At 40.5% G+C, this 23,087-nt stretch overlaps 1 protein-coding gene across 5 annotated transcripts in view; it reads left to right on the forward strand.

Annotated features, from left to right (window-relative positions):
* arhgef10la (Rho guanine nucleotide exchange factor (GEF) 10-like a) overlaps positions 1–23,087 on the forward strand; it is a 112,586-nt gene that overhangs the window by 42,923 nt on the left and 46,576 nt on the right. For all 5 annotated transcript variants that reach the window (XM_044181984.1, XM_044182001.1, XM_044182011.1 and 2 more), the window contains one exon: positions 13,370–13,470. In XM_044181984.1, the coding sequence (XP_044037919.1) occupies positions 13,370–13,470 (101 nt within the window). The remainder of the gene's footprint in view (positions 1–13,369; positions 13,471–23,087) is intronic.

Raw genomic sequence — 23,087 nt, forward strand, 5'->3', positions numbered from 1 at the left:
AAATGTAGTACACTACAGTGCTATAATTTATTTCCTGATTGTATGGTACCCCAATGTAAAAGTTAGTTTATATATATATATTTTTACGAGGTAATACACAAAAGTACACTGTGATAAGTAAATTAATAACCTATACAGTTTAGTTTTCATGTATGGCTCCCAAGTAGATTACTCGCAATGCAAAAATTACCACTAGTAATGTTTTACTTCATCAGTTTTGTTCAGCTGAGCATATATGCAATCTCTAGCAGGTTGTCTATCACCTTGTCATAATAAGGATGTTAAAGTGGTTGCCTTAACATGTCAAAGTGGATCCTGGAGGGTAGAGTGACTACTGAATGACTGAAGGACTACTTAGAGAAGAACAAAGATGGCAAGGCGAGAGCATATGAGTATCTTAGAGTATTGCACAAGAACTGGGAATAGCAAATAATGGCAGATTATAATGGATCCCATTTCATGGCTTCTGGTGGGGATAGGATAAGAAAGAGGCAGGGGAGGACAAAAAGAGAAAGATTGCGATAAAGAAGCCAGAGCCCTGCTGAGAGAGAATAAGCAGGAGAAGGAGAGAAAGAAAGAAAGAGTGAGAGTGACGATCGACCTCCCCCATGAAAGACTTGGCTCTGTGCCGGCAGGGCAGCGGTAGTCAGAAGAGTGGGCCTAATGCTTCATAGCTAGGGAGAATCTAACTGTGCCAAGCCAAGCTAAAGTGACAGCTTGAGCAGCGGAGCTGTGCAGATCAGTTCTCCTACGTCTCCCAGCTTCCTCATCGGCTGTCACACCAGGCCTGCAGGGCCAATCTGCTTACTCAGATGTTTGGTGGAGCCAGATGTCATGCTTACAAGAGAGTCCCCGAATTCCCCTTCAAGGGGGTACCCTTTTTGCTGAGTTCTTGTGATAACGTCATTAGCAGCTGCACTGACAAGGAGATTTCCCACCCCTACATGTGTCCAAGCTGTAGATTTGTATTTAAAACTTAAATAATATGGAGCAAGACCTGCGCTGAAATCATACTTGGAGATGGCCAAAGAGTTTTTGTGGAGAGGTAAAAGACAACAATGTCAGCTGAAAGAGAGAAATCTTCTTTAGGGTAAAAGAGCCAATCCTGGTTGTGTGATAGCAATCTAATTGAGGCTGGGCCTCGGTGTCGGGTGGCTGGACAGTGAGCCTCGGGGCTGGGGGTGACAGGTGGCGCAGCGGGTGCCCAAACCATTCTGACACTACCCAGGGTGCAGCAGTGGCAGATTGCAGGGGAGAGCAGCGGGCAGACTGGCTCTGTCTCTCTCACAAACACACCCACACAATTGCACACACACAAACGTTGGTTTTCCCTTGTTACCCTTCTTCGTTTTGTTACTGAAATGAGTAACAATCTAGGGCACAGCAGTGCTTCCAGAGTCTGTATGAGCATGTTACATGTATTCACACGCGCTTCCTGCTGACAAATGCACCTGCACATAAGCAAGAATACATCTCAGACAAAGAAGCACACACATACACACACACATACCCACAAAGCCTTTGCTCTACTGGTGAGAGAGTGGGACCGCAGCAGGGACCCCCTGTACTGAGTTGGTCCCCTCCTGTCTGGCCGCATAAGCGACTCTCTGCAGTCAGGCAGCACATCACAGCCTCCACACTGCAAACAGACTGAGTACGTGGAGAGAATCCTGACTGCTACCTCAAAGGCACCAGCCTACGTGTGACAGCAGTTCATTAACATCCTCTTTTACTGCGTCTGCTGGAGCAACCACAGGCATAGATGCATGGGCCATACTGGCAAGTGATAGATACAGAGTTCAAATTTCATACTTTAACCAAATGTGTTTGTTGCTTCATCCTCCATTCCAACTAGCATACACGAAGGAACATCATTGTAAGCCTGATGCTTCTTTTTTTCATAGGCCCTTTTATGGAGGCTGTGCAGGCTTACCTGCAAGGCGAATGGCATTCTTTTGGGCTCCATCTCTAGTTCATTCTGGCTGAGAGTCTTGTCCAAACAGACATGCACCCAAAGAGGCTCTGGAGAGTCCTTATGACCTTAGCTCAGTGTCTGGACAGCAGAGGGGTTTCTCTGATTGTTCCATGTGTATGAAGAGAGGTGTGCTGTGGATAGGAGCATGGCAGGATCCCACTAAAAGGGTTGGTTCACCCAAATTACAGAAAATGTTAATTTATTGCTTCTCTCTTGTGGCATCAAGCCTTGCAGATAGTTTTAGTTGTCCAGACTTTGAGAAATCCACCTCTCAGATCGTCTTAGTTTGGTGAAAGAGAAACGTGAATTCAGGAGGTGTACGGTTGTATTTTTTTGTTTGATAAGGAAAATAAGTGGAAGAATATTGCCTTTCTTGACATTTTGTGAGTTTATTTTATTCATTTATTAGACTAAAAAAGCTAAGAGAGCTGTGTAACATAGCAAACTCGCCGCTTGCACACATCTCAGCTGGAACTACCTGAGCTAAATTATCGGAATATCGCCTGTAGAGGCACAAGTGGTATTACAACACAAGACGGGCTAGCAGGTTAGCATGCTAATTTCAGTAGATATCTCTGCAACACAATACATAGAATCTTTGACATGACGTCAGCACTGTTGCTTTTTCACATTCTGTTGATAAGGTTTTTTTTTTTTTTTTTTGTTTTAAGCTAAAATTCTGGCCAAATCTTACATCTGATACTTCATGGACTATGTCTTCTCATCTAACTCTCAGTAAGATATCAAAGTGTACTTTTCAAGATGGTTGGAGTGTTCCTATAACATCTGTCACATTGTGCTTTAGTGTATAATGGTATGTGAATAGCACTCCACCTCTGCCCCCACCCCAACCTCCACTCCACCGTTTTCAGCCTTATTTATCCAGGCACAGCTTGCTGCAGTTTTTTTCTTCTTGTCTTCACATTCACACATGTAGACACATTCACTCCTGGAAGCAACCAAGAATAACCACAGTCCTCTACTTTTAGTCAGTTATCAGGTGCAGGGCACCTATGGAATGTTTTCTTTGGTCAACTGTAGTGGAAAAGTTTGTGCTGCTGCTTGAGCAGTCAAAACAAATTGGGGAAATGTGCTACTTAGCTCATTTACTGAGGATACATTTATCTAATCTTTACATATTGTTTGCTCTAGATTAATTTTAACATAGACAGCTTTTGTTATATGGTACAGACACTCAGTTTAGACCCTTTATACTTTATGAGGTTTTATGTGGTTGGTTTGACCCCTTTGACAAATTGCTAACAAGACAGATAGAAGAAGAAGAAGAAGATACCTGAATTGTCATGCTATCTTAATGTAGTCATTTGATTTTGAATTAGCTGGTATAATTCTATGGTTTAGCAGCGACATGTATGTTACAAAAGGTACAGACCTGGGTCTTGTATAAATGGTGACAACCAGGTATTTACTTGTGATAAACAGTATGAGAGGTCAAACCAGACCGAATACATGTTCATCATCTTGGGTCATACACAGGAATAGTGTGTTAACGTGCTGTTAGTGACTCTCTCAATGGCAGCACATAGTTAGCTGTCGGGGCAGGGTGGGTGGGGGGACACTGGATACATTTAGTGCTGGAATTTGAATCAATAACCTTGACTATACCTTGTCATGGGAGTCTAAAAATGCAGTTTTTACCTCTCTTTATTTATGCAAATGTCACAAACAGCCATTGTACTGACTGTACAGATCAGCTATAGTAGTGAGTGTGTGTATGTGTTTAAGTAAATGCTCAGACGTCACTGATTGACTGATCTCAAATCTTACCATGAACTCCAGATCTTTGTGTTAATTTCAGGCTAATTGTGTACCACTTACATAGAATCCTGTGTCTGTTTGTGTCCACTCTACGATTTTGTATACAATCCTGTCACCTCTATAAATGACATTCAGTCTGAACCTACTTTAAGTCTATCTCTTGTAATATTTTTCTGTGACTGACTGTCAAGTCCGTCCACAACTAGATCACTACTCTTGTAGGGACACTCAATCATCTCCTTTAACTCATCTCACTATTTGCAGAGCAGACTTTCTCTCTGACTGTTTGTTTCTCTGGAGGGTTGAGGTGAACTGAAGGATGGGTGCATGACAGGCTGCCACTCAGCACTCACTCCTACATCTGTCCCGTCCTTGTGCATTAGTGTCACACGTGTGCTTCGGCACTGACCTGCTCCCATAAATCAGCCGGGCCAGCTCCTCGCTTCGCTCCCTCGCCCCACTCTGCCCTCTCTCCCCTCCCCTCCATTTTTGACTCTCCTTACCTCTCAGCTCTCCTCATCTCCCCTCTGCCAGCAGTCTAGTCTAGTTCTCCATTCTGGCAGTGCACCACACCTGCACTGCGGCTGTCAATCAGCGGGCAGGAGGAAGGAATCGGAGACTGCGCTCAGTTTAGCATGTTTGAGGCCGTGTGGGCATGAAGTGTTGCCTAAGGAATCCAACCAAGTGAGTAGTTGTATTCTCGTCACACCCTGTCTCCCCTTCTGTCTTCGGCAAATTGCCTCTGCTATATTTAAGCAGCGAATGGTATGAATTACACCTCTTTTTGAAAGCTCCACTTTTTCAACATGTCAAGGAAGTTTGAGATCTTACTTACTTTATTCTGTTCCTGTCTGCAATCTCTCTTTCTCTCTGTATGTGTGTGTATGTGTCTGTGTGTGTCTCTCTCTCGCTGCCGTTTTCTTCCTTCCTCTATGAAATAAAATAAATTTGCAGTGGGCAGCGGCAGGTATGACAGAAGCCGAAATTTCAGGCTGTGCACTGTTCTCCACTCTGTTACCTTCTAATGATGTCTCTGCTTACTCAGATGTTTGGTGGAGCCAGATGTCATGCTTACAAGAGAGTCCCCGAATTCCCCTTCAAGGGGGTACCCTTTTGCTGAGTTCTTGTGATAACGTCATTAGCAGCTGCACTGACAAGGAGATTTCCCACCCCTACATGTGTCCAAGCTGTAGATTTGTATTTAAAACTTAAATAATATAGAGCAAGACCTGCGCTGAAATCATACTTGGAGATGGCCAAAGAGTTTTTGTGGAGAGGTAAAAGACAACAATGTCAGCTGAAAGAGAGAAATCTTCTTTAGGGTAAAAGAGCCAATCCTGGTTGTGTGATAGCAATCTAATTGAGGCTGGGCCTCTGTGTCGCGTGGCTGGACAGTGAGCCTCGGGGCTGGGGGTGACAGGTGGCGCAGCGGGTGCCCAAACCATTCTGACACTACCCAGGGTGCAGCAGTGGCAGATTGCAGGGGAGAGCAGCGGGCAGACTGGCTCTGTCTCTCTCACAAACACACCCACACAATCGCACACACACAAACGTTGGTTTTCCCTTGTTACCCTTCTTCCGTTTTGTTACTGAAATGAGTAACAATCTAGGGCACAGCAGTGCTTCCAGAGTCTGTATGAGCATGTTACATGTATTCACACGCGCTTCCTGCTGACAAATGCACCTGCACATAAGCAAGAATACATCTCAGACAAAGAAGCACACACATACACACACACATACCCACAAAGCCTTTGCTCTACTGGTGAGAGAGTGGGACCGCAGCAGGGACCCCCTGTACTGAGTTGGTCCCCTCCTGTCTGGCCGCAAGCGGCTCTCTGCAGTCAGGCAGCACATCACAGCCTCCACACTGCAAACAGACTGAGTACGTGGAGAGAATCCTGACTGCTACCTCAAAGGCACCAGCCTACGTGTGACAGCAGTTCATTAACATCCTCTTTTACTGCGTCTGCTGGAGCAACCACAGGCATAGATGCATGGGCCATACTGGCAAGTGATAGATACAGAGTTCAAATTTCATCCTTTAACCAAATGTGTTTGTTGCTTCATCCTCCATTCCAACTAGCATACATGAAGGAACATTATTGTAAGCCTGATGCTTCTTTTTTTCATAGGCCCTTTTATGGAGGCTGTGCAGGCTTACCTGCAAGGCGAATGGCATTCTTTCGGGCTCCATCTCTAGTTCATTCTGGCTGAGAGTCTTGTCCAAACAGACATGCACCCAAAGAGGCTCTGGAGAGTCCTTATGACCTTAGCTCAGTGTCTGGACAGCAGAGGGGTTTCTCTGATTGTTCCATGTGTATGTGTGTATGAAGAGAGGTGTGCTGTGGATAGGAGCATGGCAGGATCCCACTAAAAGGGTTGGTTCACCCAAATTACAGAAAATGTTAATTTATTGCTTCTCTCTAGTGGCATCAAGCCTTGCAGATAGTTTTAGTTGTCCAGACTTTGCGAAATCCACCTCTCAGATTTTTGCTTCCACCCCAATAAAATGGGGGTGAATGGAATTTAATTTGGGGTTGTCACAGCACTGACAAATCACTCTTTTCAGAATCATTGTCCCTTTTACTCTGAACACTCAAAATTATTTTGCTTTTTTTTGTGAAGCGACCGTTTAAAGGTTCTGTATATGAGATTCTGAACATTAATGTAGCAGCAAACAACTGTTTGCTATGTAAAGATATAGTGGAGTAACGGGTGTTTCTTTTCTCATCTAATGCGGTGAATTAAGGATTTATTTTGACCAAACCACTAGAGTTTGTGATTGTTGGAACAGTTAAAAGACTAACCAAGACGGTTTTGGTGAGTTTTATTTTGTTTCTGTCCAGTTTGAATGAAGTGTGTTTTACGAGTTAAGGCAATTAAGCTCGTCTTAGTTTGGTGAAAGAGAAACGTGAATTCAGGAGGTGTACGGTTGTATTTTTTTGTTTGATAAGGAAAAGTGGAAGAATATTGCCTTTCTTGACATTTTGTGAGTTTATTTTATTCATTTATTAGACTAAAAAAGCTAAGAGAGCTGTGTAACATAGCAAACTCGCCGCTTGCACACATCTCAGCTGGAACTACCTGAGCTAAATTATCGGAATATCGCCTGTAGAGGCACAAGTGGTTTTACAACACAAGACGGGCTAGCAGGTTAGCATGCTAATTTCAGTAGATATCTCTGCAACACAATACATAGAATCTTTGACATGACGTCAGCACTGTTGCTTTTTCACATTCTGTTGATAAGGTTGGTTATTTTTTTTGTTTTAAGCTAAAATTCTGGCCAAATCTTACATCTGACACTTCATGGACTATGTCTTCTCATCTAACTCTCAGTAAGATATCAAAGTGTACTTTTCAAGATGGTTGGAGTGTTCCTTTAACATCTGTCACATTGTGCTTTAGTGTATAATGGTATGTGAATAGCACTCCACCTCTGCCCCCACCCCAACCTCCACTCCACTGTTTTCAGCCTTATTTATCCAGGCACAGCTTGCTGCAGTTTTTTTCTTCTTGTCTTCACATTCACACATGTAGACACATTCACTCCTGGAAGCAACCAAGAATAACCACAGTCCTCTACTTTTAGTCAGTTATCAGGTGCAGGGCACCTATGGAATGTTTTCTTTGGTCAACTGTAGTGGAAAAGTTTGTGCTGCTGCTTGAGTAGTCAAAACAAATTGGGGAAATGTGCAACTTAGCTCATTTACTGAGGAGACATTCATCTAATCTTTACATATTGTTTGCTCTAGATTAATTTTAACATAGACAGCTTTTGTTATATGGTACAGACACTCAGTTTAGACCCTTTATACTTTATGAGGTTTTATGTGGTTGGTTTGACCCCTTTGACAAATTGCTTACAAGACTGATACCTGAATTGTCATGCTATCTTAATGTAGTCATTTGATTTTGAATTAGCTTTTTTTTACAAAGCTGTCCAAATGAAATAAAGCTGAAGAAGCAAATGACCGGTGCCAGGTCACCACCCTCTGGAACCATCTTCTGTACAAACACTGCAGCAAACACTTGAAATGAATTTAAAGTTAATAACCATGTTTAGCACATAGATTATACAAGGTCTGGTATAATTCTATGGTTTAGCAGCGACATGTATGTTACAAAAGGTACAGACCTGGGTCTTGTATAAATGGTGACAACCAGGTATTTACTTGTGTTAAACAGTATGAGATACATACATGTTCATCATCTTGCGTCATACACAGGAATAGTGTGTTAACGTGCTGTTAGTGACTCTCTCAATGGCAGCACATAGTTAGCTGTCGGGGGCGGGGGTGGGTGGGGGGGACACTGGATACATTTAGTGCTGGAATTTGAATCAATAACCTTGACTATACCCTGTTATGGGAGTCTAAACATGCAGTTTTTACCTCTCTTTATTTATGCAAATGTCACAAACAGCCATTGTACTGACTGTACAGATCAGCTATAGTAGTGAGTGTGTGTATGTGTTTAAGTAAATGCTCAGACGTGACTGATTGACTGATCTCAAATCTTACCATGAACCCCAGATCTTTCTGTTAATTTCAGTCTAATTGTGCACCACTTACATAGAATCCTGTGTCTGTTTGTGTCCACTCTACGATTTTGTATACAATCCTGTCACCTCTATAAATGACATTCAGTCTGAACCTACTTTAAGTCCATCTCTTGTAATATTTTTCTGTGACTGACTGTCAAGTCCGTCCACAACTAGATCAACAAACTCTTGTAGGGACACTCAATCATCTCCTTTAACTCATCTCACTATTTGCAGAGCAGACTTTCTCTCTGACTGTTTGTTTCTCTGGAGGGTTGAGGTGAACTGAAGGATGGGTGCATGACAGGCTGCCACTCAGCACTCACTCCTACATCTGTCCCGTCCTTGTGCATTAGTGTCACACGTGTGCTTCAGCACTGACCTGCTCCCATAAATCAGCCGGGCCAGCTCCTCGCTTCGCTCCCTCGCCCCACTCTGCCCTCTCTCCCCTCCCTCCATTTTTGACTCTCCTTACCTCTCAGCTCTCCTCATCTCCCCTCTGCCAGCAGTCTAGTCTAGTTCTCCATTCTGGCAGTGCACCACACCTGCACTGCGGCTGTCAATCAGCGGGCAGGAGGAAGGAATCGGAGACTGCGCTCAGTTTAGCATGTTTGAGGCCGTGTGGGCATGAAGTGTTGCCTAAGGAATCCAACCAAGTGAGTAGTTGTATTCTCGTCACACCCTGTCTCCCCTTCTGTCTTCGGCAAATTGCCTCTGCTATATTTAAGCAGCGAATGGTATGAATTACACCTCTTTTTGAAAGCTCCACTTTTTCAACATGTCAAGAAAGTTTGAGATCTTACTTACTTTATTCTGTTCCTGTCTGCAATCTCTCTTTCTCTCTGTATGTGTGTGTGTGTGTCTCTCTCTCGCTGCCGTTTTCTTCCTTCCTCTATGAAATAAAATAAATTTGCAGCGGGCAGCGGCAGGTATGACAGAAGCCGAATTTCAGGCTGCGCACTGTTCTCCACTCTGTTACCTTCTAATGATGTCTGAATGTGAAATTGTCTTCCTTATGTGTGCCTGAGACCCCAACACCCCCTTCTTTTCTCGTGCTCTCTTGTATTCCACTTTTCTTTCTTTCATCGCCTCAGAATAGTTGAAAGAAAGAAAGTACAGGTGACTGAGACAGGCCCATTATTTTGGAAAGCTGCTTAGTGCTTTAAAAAGACATCCCATCCTTGGCCAGACAGCTTACTTGTAGTTCCAATAAAGCCTGATCAATCCAGGCAACAGAGTGCCCCTCTCAATGGATAGACACTGGCTGAGTCATTGCTAACTCAGAGCAGATGATGTCAGTCTGACTTTAGACTGCTCAGCAAGTTATTTTATTTTAGTTGACAGGAGAGAGAGTCAAATGTTTACACACAGGCATGGCTAGTGGTCCAACAAGCAGACCAAAATTTGACTAAATAGCTGCTTAAGGAAACTAAATGTTTTGGTGAGAATTTACAACTAGAAGATGAGTGTGTATGTTTCTCTATCTAGCACGTAACACAACCTCTGCAGGAGCACAGTATGTATAAAATCCATACTGTATTTATTAGCAGTCATTTGTTTGTTTTACATCATGGCTCTCAGTTGAGCCCACACTTTGCTCTGGGAGAGACCTTGCATTTTGGGGCCCATTCACTTTAGTATTGACTTTAAGTGTGTTTTTTATTAGCTGGTGACATTCCTTTATATCACTTTCATAAGAACTACCCTTTGTTATCTCTTTCATTTCCATTTTTGGAATCCCTTGTGGTATTCAGGTGGAGTGACCTTGATTTTGGATATAAGAAGAAAGAAGTGGTGAGAGCTGGTTTGTCACTGGTGTTATAAAGTGAGCTCTTGGTCTTATGGAATTATACCCATTTGTGACAAAAACAGCTGCTTAGAATCTAATTCTGACACATTGGCCTATAATGAGATGAATGAAAAAAATAATCATCTTTGGGCTATCTTTGTATAGAGAAATACTTGTTTAGCTCATAACATACTACCACAAATATTAGCTCACAACATTCTACGTTGCAGGGTTCCAGCACACTGTGGCACTTGGCACTATGGAGCAAGACATGAACAAAATCTGTCTCAGACACCTGAGTTGTTAAGTTTGGGCAGCCATGAAGGATCAGGCTATAAAAACACTGTTTTACTGACATAAGTATCCTCAAGTTGTCTTGTACTTTGTAGGCCAGTACTAGCTAGATACAATTTGTAGCTCTCTCAACTCATGAAGAGACAGACCTGAAGTAATGAAGGAGACACAACACCTGATGGCTTGTGGTATGCTAAGTGAGACTGTTAACTGTTGGCAACTCAAAAGGAGTCTGCAGTCCTCTAGTGAACAGTCAGTGAAACTGAAGTCCATTGTCTCCACATGTGTGTATCACCTCACCTCAAATTGAAGCCATTCAATTAAATTTGAAATAATTCCTTAAGAAAAATTAAGGGCAATTTAGGACACATACACATTTTTATGATTCAACAGTTCAGTAGAAGTAGATTAGAATTCATTTTATTTTAATACAGTCTCTACTGGCACCAATGTCTTTCAGTAGTTCACTTCCTAAATGTGAAAACTAGGCCCATAACAGGTTACAGCTTGCTGTAAGGCACTATTCACAGAAAAACACATTGATAGGTATAAAGGTATAAGGATTTTCAGTTATTTTTGCTTAATTTTTTTTGCTTTTTGCAGAAGCAAATTAAAGTTAGTGCTTTGTTTTATTTTTTGCATATGACTTTGGAAAATAATCTCTGCTCTCTCTAATTCTACATGGGAACCACAAAGAAATATGTACTTGTAAGAAAATGACAACATATTAACCACTTGTCAAAGTTACCAAACAGGGACAGAGGCAAATTCCAGTATAAAGATGTGTGATCTAACATGTTACAAGGCCTTAAGCAAACTATATTCATATGATTTACATTCAAGAGGAAGATAGGACATTTTTCAACTCAGTTAAACTTTAAATTATGCGTTCATAATGGAAATATATGCATAGATTAGTCAGTGTAGTGCATGAGACAGAACACCTGTCTCTTGAGAACTTTTTAATTTATTAAACTTTTGAAAGCCTTCATTCATTTATGAACACTAATCACTCTTTTTGGTTTACTGGGATATTGTGTATTTGGAGGTTAAAGGAATGTTCCACTAAAAAGCTATGTTTTGAATACCAAACGCTCACCCCCTGCAGGCTTGAAAGATGCCTCTGAAAAGTTTGTAGCTTGCGCCTTTGCATGGCAGGTATAGTCGGCTTGAATTTGTGGCTTTTACAATGGATTCTAACAGCGACCCAGTTTAAGGTGAAAAAGGTTCATGGAGACTTTTCATACCACTCTTGCAGCATAATACACCATTTGTATGTTTGGTATTTATGTCTTTTTCTCCTTTTATTAAACCAGATAAATGGCTTGTTGAGATTGAAATCTCTTTTTCAAGAAAGGCCACGAAAACACACTACACAAAACAACACAAAACAGAATGTCCAGTTAAGATGGACATATTTTTTTGTATGGTTTGGTTAATACACAACTTACATTTGTCACTAGTACAGCTATCTTTTTACATAAGCAAGCAACATATCTCATCAGCCGAAAGGGTTTTTTTATATTCAAAAAATACATTTTTGAAAAGCGCTTAATGTTAATGTTTGTAACATTAAGTTTTTTTTTAAATGACGGCTCAATCCTTTTAATAGTTGCATGACCCTGCAAAGTTCAACAAGACACTCAACCTTGACCTGAGCCATTATAAGACACTGTTGAGAAGGACATCAGCTTGTAAATCCTGATGTGGTGTCAACACAGAATGTATTTCTGTCATTATATAACCTGACCTGTACACTCACATCATCAGTTTCTCTCTCTCTCTTTCTCTCTCTCACTCACTCACACACACACACACACACACACACACACACACAGCAAAGATACACACATCTAAGATATGGTCTACTATTGTGTCTGAGCTTGAATTGGCACCAAAAAGCCTTTACTGATCAGAGCCTGTACTGGTCGTGCCTGATCTCACCAGAGCCTACACATTAGTAGCACTTTAAGCGTCAGAATTCACCTAGAAGTGATTTATTGTGACCAGGCTGTGTGGTCATCGCAACCTGCCCTGAATGTTGACTGAATGCAGGCTAAAATCAGAAAGCCTCAGCTTACAGGACTGAACTGCTGTAAAACTGCAAGCAGCTGTTCTGACAGAGAAAATCTTCATGTATTAAACTTAAAGTCCCATGAAATGAAAAATATATTTTTCCTTGTTGTAGCCCTGTTTCTCTGACTGTATTGTTCTGCTGTCTTTTTTTTATATATAGCACATCTACAAAAATGCACTTTTGCCTACACTTTTCTGTTCTTCTGTGATTTCAAACCCCCTAGTAAATTGAAGCTGATGTTCAGGATAAAGTCAGAGGTGATGGAAAAGTTGTTTGATCCTCCATGGCTACTGTCAATGTCCATTTGTCATTTTTTTACTGCCTACCTTAGGATTCGAACTCTCTTTTTTTCATTTTCAAACTTGTAGTCTTCAGCACTCTAGTCAGCTTTTTTCCACATATGCAGTACTCCCTAGGACTTCTAAATAGACTTTGATGTGTAAAATTCAGGTATCGATTATGTTTGTTAGGACAACGTAATTGGGAAAATACTTTAGTAATATATAAACATAATTTCTAGGAGACAGGGTTGAAAAAAGACACCTGCGCAAACGCAGACACAATCACACAACCACACGTGCTAAAAATGCTGGGTTCATGCAGTTATTTTTTTTCCGGTTAAGGGAATGTATTTTGGTTCGTTCGGCTTTACTGTCATTACACAATACTGTCATTTCAGAGGCTCTGTTTTGGTGTTAAATCCTAGTAAATACCAGGATCACAACTAGACTGTCTGACTTGATCAAATGAGGAAATGAGACTGAAAACTGAGACTAAACCAACAATAATGTTTATATTCTGTGTTGAGTGTGAAAACTTTTTGACAAACATTAAAAATTCTATATCAGTACATCTGATGTATGCATGCATCTGAGCCTGTGTGTGTGTGTTTGTGTGTTCTCCACACAGGTCAGGACGTCCTGTCAGTTTCATGGTGGTCCTCAACACTCCCAACCCCCTTAGTAAGATCTCCTGGGTCAACCGTCTGCACTTGGCCAAGATTGCACTGCGTAAGTGCACACACACGAACACACACACACACACGCATTGGAAAACTCAAGAGTTTTTGGTTCCAGAACAGCTGATCAGAGTCAGTTCAATCAACTCGGAGTATGTTCACTCTGAGTTAATGAAAAAAGCCATCCTCAGTGGAGCTCCGATACTACGATTCACCATGGCAACAGGTAAAGAAAAGGCAGAGCCTCCATTTGAACATCTAGTAGACATAGAGATTTTAATGCATGTATATGCGGACTGTACACATTTATCTTTAAAACAAAAGAGTAGTAAATTTAAACACAGTCACTGGAATGCTGTTAAAACACATTCAGACTATATGCAAGCCTTTTTAAAAATCTCACTTTCAAACCACATTCTACAGCTGCACCACGATCCTGCTAACTCAGAAATATTAACATATAATCTCCAATATTACAGGAATTATGTTCCATCAGTACAACCAATCACATCATGAGTGATAGAGATCATTTTACATTGATCCTACGTATCTAAAGCTTCATACCGATTTTTACAATTTAAACTGAGATCACACATTATGTGCAATAAACATTTTAGAGGAACCGCCAAGCTGCCTTGTATGCACATAGAACTTCCACTTGCCAATAGTAGGACATGCAGAGGTTTTATTTTGAGCTGAGGGTGACTTAAATAAAATAAAAACAAGTTAGCCAACTTATTTTGAAGGAATTATGTCCTTATGGAGCATGATGGAAAAATATATGATAATATATATGATTCTGAAGCTGAAGAAATTATGCTTGAGGCTGGGTTTGAACCATCAACATTATGTTTTGTAGACATGTGCATTACCACTATGCTACTATGGCTGAGTCCTAATTGCACACAGACGCACATACATACACACGTGAATAATCACGCGAACATATGTATGTGCTTCTTTTCCCATACACACACGCACTATCTCTCACACAAACACACACACAACACACACACACACACACACACACACACACACACACACACACACACACACACACACACAGAAAGGATTACTGTCATTTCAATTTAAACAGGATGATGTAATGCGATGAAATGTAATAACAATGTTTTAAGTCAGAGGCTCACACACATCATCAGTGGTTGCTTCACTCTCTATTGGCTAAGTGCACAACTGGTGTTACGACTTATGTAATCAGAGAAAAAACACGACTCAACTGGGTCATCTGAAGTTTATGTGCTGAGGAAAGAGGCAAAATCTTGTTAAATTAGTAAACTCTGTTCTAAAATACCATCTATCTATTGTGAAAACAAACATTACTCATCATTCAGAAAAGATTATGTTGCCATATGAGGACTTAGTACTAGGTCTTGAAAAAGCATTAGAAGTCTCCCTCTTTCAAATTTGGGATAAGTCATTTATTGCGGAGACTCAGCAGTGGTCAACGTTCATGAAGGAAAAGAATGGCCAGACCCTGCCCAGCAGGGAGCAGCACAGTTCTTCTTTATCTTCCTAACCTCTTTCCTCCAACCCTTGCCTTGCTCTGCCCAGGCCTAAGCCTACTATGCAGTCCAACCACGCTGTAGTATAGGAGGTCTTCCTCTCTGGGGTTCATCAATGCATGCTGTCTTCCAGTGGCAAAAGCAGAGACGGAACATTAATCTTCTTATTTGGCCATGATGGCACGCATATTCAAACCACTCACCCCCCTCGTCCTCTTTTTCCCACCCTTTCCTACTCCCTACGTCGCCTTGAGCGCTTTTCTTTGACACACACACTTTGTTCTGGGTTTGTTGTGCATGCAGTATGTCTCTCAACACTGCACTTGTGTGTAGCTCCAATCGTATTGTTGTGGCTTCTTACATCCCAGAGGCCTTTGCTGTGAGCGTCAGCACAGAAACATTCAAGGTTTCAGAGAAAGTTATTGGAAGTAGATTAAAGGGCAATTGAATGTCTTGCTTAGATGTGTGGCCAGAGATATATTTGTCTACCCAAGGATAGCCCTGCAAGGGTCAATAACACTTGGGTTCGATGAATGTCAAGAGGAAGCCTGACGTATTTTTGCACATTACAATACAAAAAGAACACACAACGCTGGATTCTTCCCATGTACTGCTACCTTTCACACTGAGGGTATAGAGGTGCATGAAGCATACAGTACATCTGTAGACTCTCCAGTAGAGCTTGCTGTATATGGTTTGTGTCAGAGCGGCATCAAAAACATCAGGCTGAGCACAGAGGATGCTGTGGCTGCAGTGAAGCGCAGCATCCCCAGCCTTTCCTTGTTGCTCACACCTTTATCAGCAACACAGCAGGCGTACTGATGAGGACAGTGGCATAGTCATAGCATGCAGCTCTCCTCCCCAATGGCTGCTGTGTGGACATGGGTGATATTCAAAGCCAAATCATGCAAGTTATCCATAGCTGTCATATGGGCGAGAAGGCCCATGCTGCAATAATGTTTATAGAGACTATCAACATCAAGTATGACTTAAGGAGGATAAAAAGAACAGATGAGGATCGAAAGCATGTCATTCTAACTCTGTTTGCTTAAAATAATTAAATAAACAGACTTTATTTGGCCTTCACTAGGAAAGAAAACACCAAATAAACATTTATTGAATTTTCTCGCTTTTTTAGGATCTTACACCTGTGTAAAACATACCCTGAACACCCTGAAGACAACGCTATCAATATGTAAATATTGCACATTGTTTTCACTCTCATAATTTTATTGACTCTGTAATGGTACTTTCAGTACCAATCTGTCTTTGCCATGCTATTCTACTACCTTGTAGCCTCAAGCGCTTGTCACAGACATGGTACTCCTGTGTGATAAGATAAATGTGAAATCTTTGCCTTTCTTTGACTTAGAAAATGTTCAGTTCAGTCGACTGATCAGGGGAAATTGACACATCTAAGGTTGTAAGGTTTTCGGCCTTTAGCCAACACTGCTATCCGGAGCAAGTTACCATGAGAACAACAGTAAAATAAGGTTCGATTCCTCCATCACCAACATGACAAGCAGCCAAGTGTAAGGAGAACAAGCTTCGAGGTGCAAGGAAAAGTAATAAAATAGCAGAGGAAGGACATGAAATAAAATAAGAACTAGAGAGAAATACAGCAGAGGAGTTTAAAGGCAAGTGGAGTAAAGGGGAAGGGGATACCTTACAGAGAAACCCCAGTCAAGACATCAAACAATGAGACAATTTCTATATGTCAAGCTCAAGACACAGATTTGGGCAGTGTGGCTGCAGAGAGAATAAAGACCATCTTTCAACCAGAAGACATGTTTTACTCAGATATTGATCCACTCATCTTTCGTTAAAATGACATGTATTTAAACTTGAGTTAAAAAGTAAGATCATATATTTACAAAGAACAGAATGACACTTTAAACTCCTTGACAGCTGTTTTGCTATACAGATGCTGGTTTTGTTGTTTCACACTATATCACTATCTTTCACACTATACCAAGAAGCAATAGTATTAACTCTCATACCATATTTCACTGCAATTTTAAAATTGTCCCAGCATGCATTGGGGTGATGTGGGGATGACGGTGAATGTAAATGCAAAACGTAAACTATGAACTCAAATGAATAACAGCTGATGGTAGTATATTAATATTCAATATAGTATACATTTTTTTCTCTACACTAAGCACTAAAATGTAAACTACAAATTTAATTCATAGTTAATAATCAGGATTTTAAACTTAGAACCATATGCCCGTGTTGTGTAAATTCATACAAGGTTTTATATGATATTTAGTTTATTTGATATGTATGACGAGCTGTATTGCTTATATAATTTCTGTTGTAAAACAGCTTTAGTTAAGGTTAAAGTCAGGGTTAGGACACTTCAAGAGAATTGCATGTTGCATTCATGCTATGAAAAGTTGTTTTCTGTGTATAAAAACTCTATCTGCTGCAGAAAGGTTGGGAACTGAATGCAGGTTGACAGATGTGAGTGTCTAACAGCCCCCACGCTTCTATGCCTTAACTTTCCACTTTTTAATGTCAAGCTACATGTCAGTGCTTTTAAATTACAGATTTTAAATGAATGGATTGCATTGAGCTTAAATGTAGTAAGCTTTGCTCTGTCTGTCAGTATCTAGTTCTACAATATTTAACATCAAGAGTTTTTAAAATCACTATTGAGTTATATTGAGTTTTATTTATTTTGGGGTAAAATAGTTCAAGTATATAAAAACTTTAAAAAAGTCAGAAAGAACTATATAATTCCAAGTTAGCTCATGACCACACACACAGCAGCACTGTGACATACTCGTACTCATCCAATCATTCATTTAAAAACAAATGGTAGAGATGAGGGCGGGGTGATGGATTTCATTGAATCCCTTGGGGAAATAGATCAGCACCAACCTGGTCAGGATGACAATTACATGTTAATTGTATTACACCCACACTTTGCCTTCCCATTTAACCAAATGTAATTACAATAAGCGAGTTGTTGATTTAATTTCACGGATGGTGTACGGTCACCGAGGCTTCCTTGTCATTGCAGGCGGAGGCAGGTCTGCCCTGTGCTCAGGGGAGACCTACAGTTGAATCAGCATTTCAAATGCACCGAACCATGGTCTTGTTTAGTTTGAAATGGGTGCCGTGCTCCGAAATGTCCCTGAATGGCGGACATCACAAATAGGTAATGTTCTCATGCATGATTTAGTGAGTGATTAGACATCACAAAACTCATTTTCCCAGACCCATCTTCACACCAGTGTTTATCCTGTTACCTCCATTTAGAGGAAACACAGCAATATCCCACTGCTGTACTTTGTAGCCTTCCCTGTACCACACGTGTGCATATCAGTGGCTTTTAGTGACATTCCTGCATGCCGTATTAAAGTCCTATCAGCGTATTGCCAATTAGCAATGCCTTGTTAATGCTATGAAGTTTTCTCGAAACCCTTTTGGACTTTAAGCATTTCCATACGATTCTGCATTCCGTGATTGGTAGTGGTTTAAAAACAGTTTAACTGCAGGATTTTGAAGCTGCTCTGGTAGTCAGGCTTTACATGATATAATATGTCAGCCAAGCCCAATAATACACATTCACAGTAAACAGCATTTGTAGTTTGTGTAGCATTTGTGTAGTTATAAGGCGTTGAAACAGAAAGTGAGAATTACCCCACGGTGGTGCTTCACCAGGAGCCCCGGGGTCCATTAATAATCTGGTGTGCCACTGCATCTTTTATTTCTCTCCGAGTGGCCCTACTGTTTCTGAAGGGTCTTCGTGAAATAGCCAGAAGCATTGCCTAATTAAAGGACTTTCTCACTGCACAATTAATTGCTTCCTACCATGCAGTCCCAGCCCTTTCAGACAGGGTTAAGGCTGCAGATTTTGATGACCCTCACAAGAAGAACCAGAGGCCGTCAAATCATGAGAGATTGCTGCCGAGACTTTGGAGACAGAAGCAGAGGAATGAATGTGGGCAAAGAGAGGGAGATGTTGAGTGTGTGTGGAAGTGTGTGTTTGTGTGTGTGTGTGTGTAGAGGAGGGGGTGGTTGGGGGGGGTGAAAGGATGATTGAGACAAGCAATCAGTCCCACTGCAGGGAACAGAGGGCAGGCAGGGGGCTGTTGCCTGCTGCTAAGTGTGCCGGTCTTTTTCCCTTGCACGCAGATCAATAGATGAGTGGAGTGTGGCTTGGAGGTTCTGGCACACACTCTGACACGCCTTCTTAATCCACTGTGTGATAACCTGTGCCATGCCGATGTATACCGCAGAGGAGACTAGCAAGGGGGGAGAATGCAAAATCCACCCTGCTGCATGGGCTTTAGGGGACTGTGAGGGCTTTACTTTCATTAGCCCAAGGATTCAGATTGCTTGGTTGCTATAGTGACTGATTTCTTTGATTTCTTAACATCTGCTCAAACATTAGCTATACCTTATATGTAACATTTTGTATGTTTACTCAATAAAGAAGCTGGAAAGATTTCCTTTGATAACACTTTTAATATAAACATTCAACAGCAGAACCCTCCCCATTCAGTCCGTATATGCTGGAAGTATTTTTCCTTTTGCCCTAAAATTAATCTGTCAGACAGCAAAGATTATCTCCCTATCTCGCTGTGCTCAAACATGGGAAATGTTTATGATAAGTAAACATTATCACGGATTTAATTAACAGATCCCACACTCACATTGATCCATGGGAAATATCAATTGCACTGGTGTATTTAATTAGTTTATATCTTTGCCCTTTGTGTCACTGGGGTTGATAGAGCGCCATGCTCTGCAAATTAATCTTCATCTGCAAAAGACTTGAAACAAAAAGCATGATTGGAATAAAGAAACTGAGGGACTAAATCTCCCTACTTAGTATTCCAACCCCACACCTTTACAAATGATGTTGTTATACATAGTTATTGTACAGTAGATGGGACTGAGTACACAGTAGATAGAACTGACGTTAACCTTTAGCTTGTGGAGTCTCATCATTCATATAGATTGCCTTTAATTAACACTGCAGATAAATAAACTGCAGCACAGTGGAACTGACTATAATTTCTTTTTCAAAACATAATAAGTGATTTGTAAATATGACAATATAGCACGTTTTGTTTTCACAAATTTAAAACTGTTATTAGAGAAATTAGCTTTCACTGTATTAACACTTTTTCTCTGGAATAACTTGTTTTTGGTGGACACTGATGTGAAAATGACCATAGCTCTTCATGAGGTCTTTGCTCAGCGAAGTATAAATTTTACTCGCTGTGTATGCAGATACATTGCAGAACTATCATGGGGGGACTGTTATATATTTAAGCATTTTAAGTCTATGTGAAAATATTAATAATTTTGTAACCCTCGCTATGAATACTGGTTCACTAATCCAGTGGTTCATAACCTTTTTTTATTTGAGATACCCCCACAGCTCAGATGAGCCCAAGTACCCCTTCACAGACACTACTAATTTTACAAATGTGTTAATTTGAACTGACTTCAAATGAAATGTTTTGAACACGGTTAATTATTAAAGGTAGAAATTGTTACAGTATTTTTTTTTCATTCAAGGCAGCGCGACCCTGGAATTGTTGATTTGTAGGTTTTGTCTCTCTTCAGAAGGTTCAGTCAAGTTTGCATTAGTACTACTACCCGTTGGATTGGCTGAAGCTGGAAGTTTCAACTGTTTATTCAACACTTTTAGCTATCTCTTCCGACCTCTCTGCTCTTCTGCTAACTAGTTTTCACACACTCTAAATCAGAACGTGGTGTTCAGGTGTTACAACTGACTCAGATTGGTGGGAGACGTGTCAGTTGGCTTATCATATCAGGCAGTTCACTGGTTAGTCTGACAATAAATATACTAAAGATCACATCGCCTCACATCAATTTTGTACTTGTGTGTTTATTTTCCTCCAAATAGAAATATGTGGAATTTTTTTTTCTTTCTAAATCATAGTTTGTTTGTTTTTAGCTGAGCTACTCAACAATCTTTCCACATACCCCTGGCAACTGCAGAAGTACCCCCTAGGGTACAAGTACCCCTGGTTAGGAATCACTACACTAATCTAGCTGTCAGCAGTCCTCAATGCGATGCATCCGTGCAGCAACTGCAGATCCAGGATTACTATAATATCCCAATTTTATTAGGCACTGTAAATAGAAGTTAGAAGTGGATGTAACTTCAGTTCTAAGAGCATGGGCAGAGCTCTCTAATGGACTTGAACCATCTTGTTATTGATTTATCCTGAGACGATAAATGCACTCACTGCCCAATCAGGTGGTAGCTTGCCCTGTAAAAGCCCACCTCTCTACTCCTTTTGAACTCCTTTCTATTTAATACGTGCCTCAGTGTGCATGTTTTTTAAGTTTGGCTCTTTATTGCCGTGTCAAACATCCCAGGTGAGCTTATGGTCAAGCCAAGCTGGTGGTGTTTGTTAGCGTTTGACTATAAACCGTAAAATATATACAAATATTTCTGGCTCCTGGATTTTCTTGACAATCACAGATACTCTCTCAAGGTGTATGCAATACAGTTGTTTTGCTGAGAATAGTATGATAAGGTTGTCTCCATATAGGAGACATTTTATTTCCTACAGTGAGCCTACTATAAGACTACATCCTTGCCTTATGCCTCTGATCTGCCAAAGAATTTTGTTAGTTTATTATCAGTTTAATGCAGTATTGATTTTTTTTATAGATTGATTCAATGATGGTATAGAGTTTGCCTCTGACACCAGTGTGAAGCAGTTTTAAGAACAGACCCTTTATCAAATGGTGTCAAATATTTGTTTTTAATCAGTGAAATTTTAATATTTTGCCTGTGACTGTTTTCTGACTGTTTTTGCATGAGGGTGTGAAGAAGTGGAGAATTTATTATCTATATGGTCTGTTCTGTTTTCAGGGAATCTACTTTGGCATGCTTACGCAATACCATTTCCCCCCACATGTCACACAATGAGTTTTGATTTAATTTTCTCTAGCTCTTTTGTCTTTTGTTTGTGTGGGTGTGATATCACTGCTTTTAACCACACATATTCCTTGGCAGAAAAAGGCCTCATCATATGGAATAAGTTTTACAGTCTGCTGTATGTGGAATCCATATCCCAAGCCTTTACATTTAATGTAACACTCACATGCAAAATAACCAGTTCATTGCATTACTAGTAACATAATTTAGGGTTTTTATTTTTAATATATTTGACTGCTGGCCTTAGTGGCTTTGCTGCATTTTGCTTCCTGTGTTGACACACTTCCGCAATTTGACACTAAGTGGTATATATTGGTAGCCACAGTATTCTCTGCCCCTATTTGAAATTACCATTATGAGGATGACATGAATGGGTTTTTTGTTTGTTTGTTTTTTCTTGTAGTTGGTAAGTCCTATTTATGGTAAATCTAACATGATGTAAATGTAGCATGAGGCAGAATTCATATGGCACTGTATCAAGGGAAACACACAATAAACACATGGAACAAAACATATGAAATACAGTTTTCTCAGTGATATCTCATTTCCTACAGTCATTATACTACACTATCAAATTAAAGAATGATGTATGCAAGTAGTATTTTGCATGTAGTGACTTTAAGGTATGTGGCTCAATGTAATAAATATCAAGTTTTTTATAGTTATTTCCTACAATTTATGACTAGCCAAACAAATTAAAAAAAAGATTTTTGTTTTGTTTTGATAAATTACTGTGAAATCGATGTACCCACAGATAAAGTAATCCTTCTGACCATAGAGGGGGGATGCAGTGTAGCAACAACTCTTGAGTGTTTTGTTTTCCTGTGTTTAGGGATCCAACTGATGACATTAATTCATAAATGAAGAAGTGTAACTATGTGTGTGTGTGTGTGTGTGTGTGTGTGTGTGTGTGTGCATGCGTGTGTGTGAGGGAGTGTGTTAGGGTGAGTGGCACGCATGTCCCTATTTGGTGCCGTTTTCAATTTAGGGCTGTGCTTATCATTTGTTCACCGTTATTCATCATCATTACTACATGGCAAAGACTGAAGGTTAAGGCTAATTTGTGTTCTCTCACATCCACTTTCTCTGTCTGTCCTTTTGTATGTATCCTAGTCTCGCTCCTTCTGTCTTTCTATCGCTCTGTGTATCAGAATGTCTTTTAAATTGGTAAGTAGATTCAGTAAGAGAAGCTTACTGTGTTTCAGC

This window comes from Siniperca chuatsi, linkage group LG2 (genome assembly GCF_020085105.1).
Source record: "Siniperca chuatsi isolate FFG_IHB_CAS linkage group LG2, ASM2008510v1, whole genome shotgun sequence".
NCBI lineage: Eukaryota > Metazoa > Chordata > Actinopteri > Centrarchiformes > Sinipercidae > Siniperca > Siniperca chuatsi.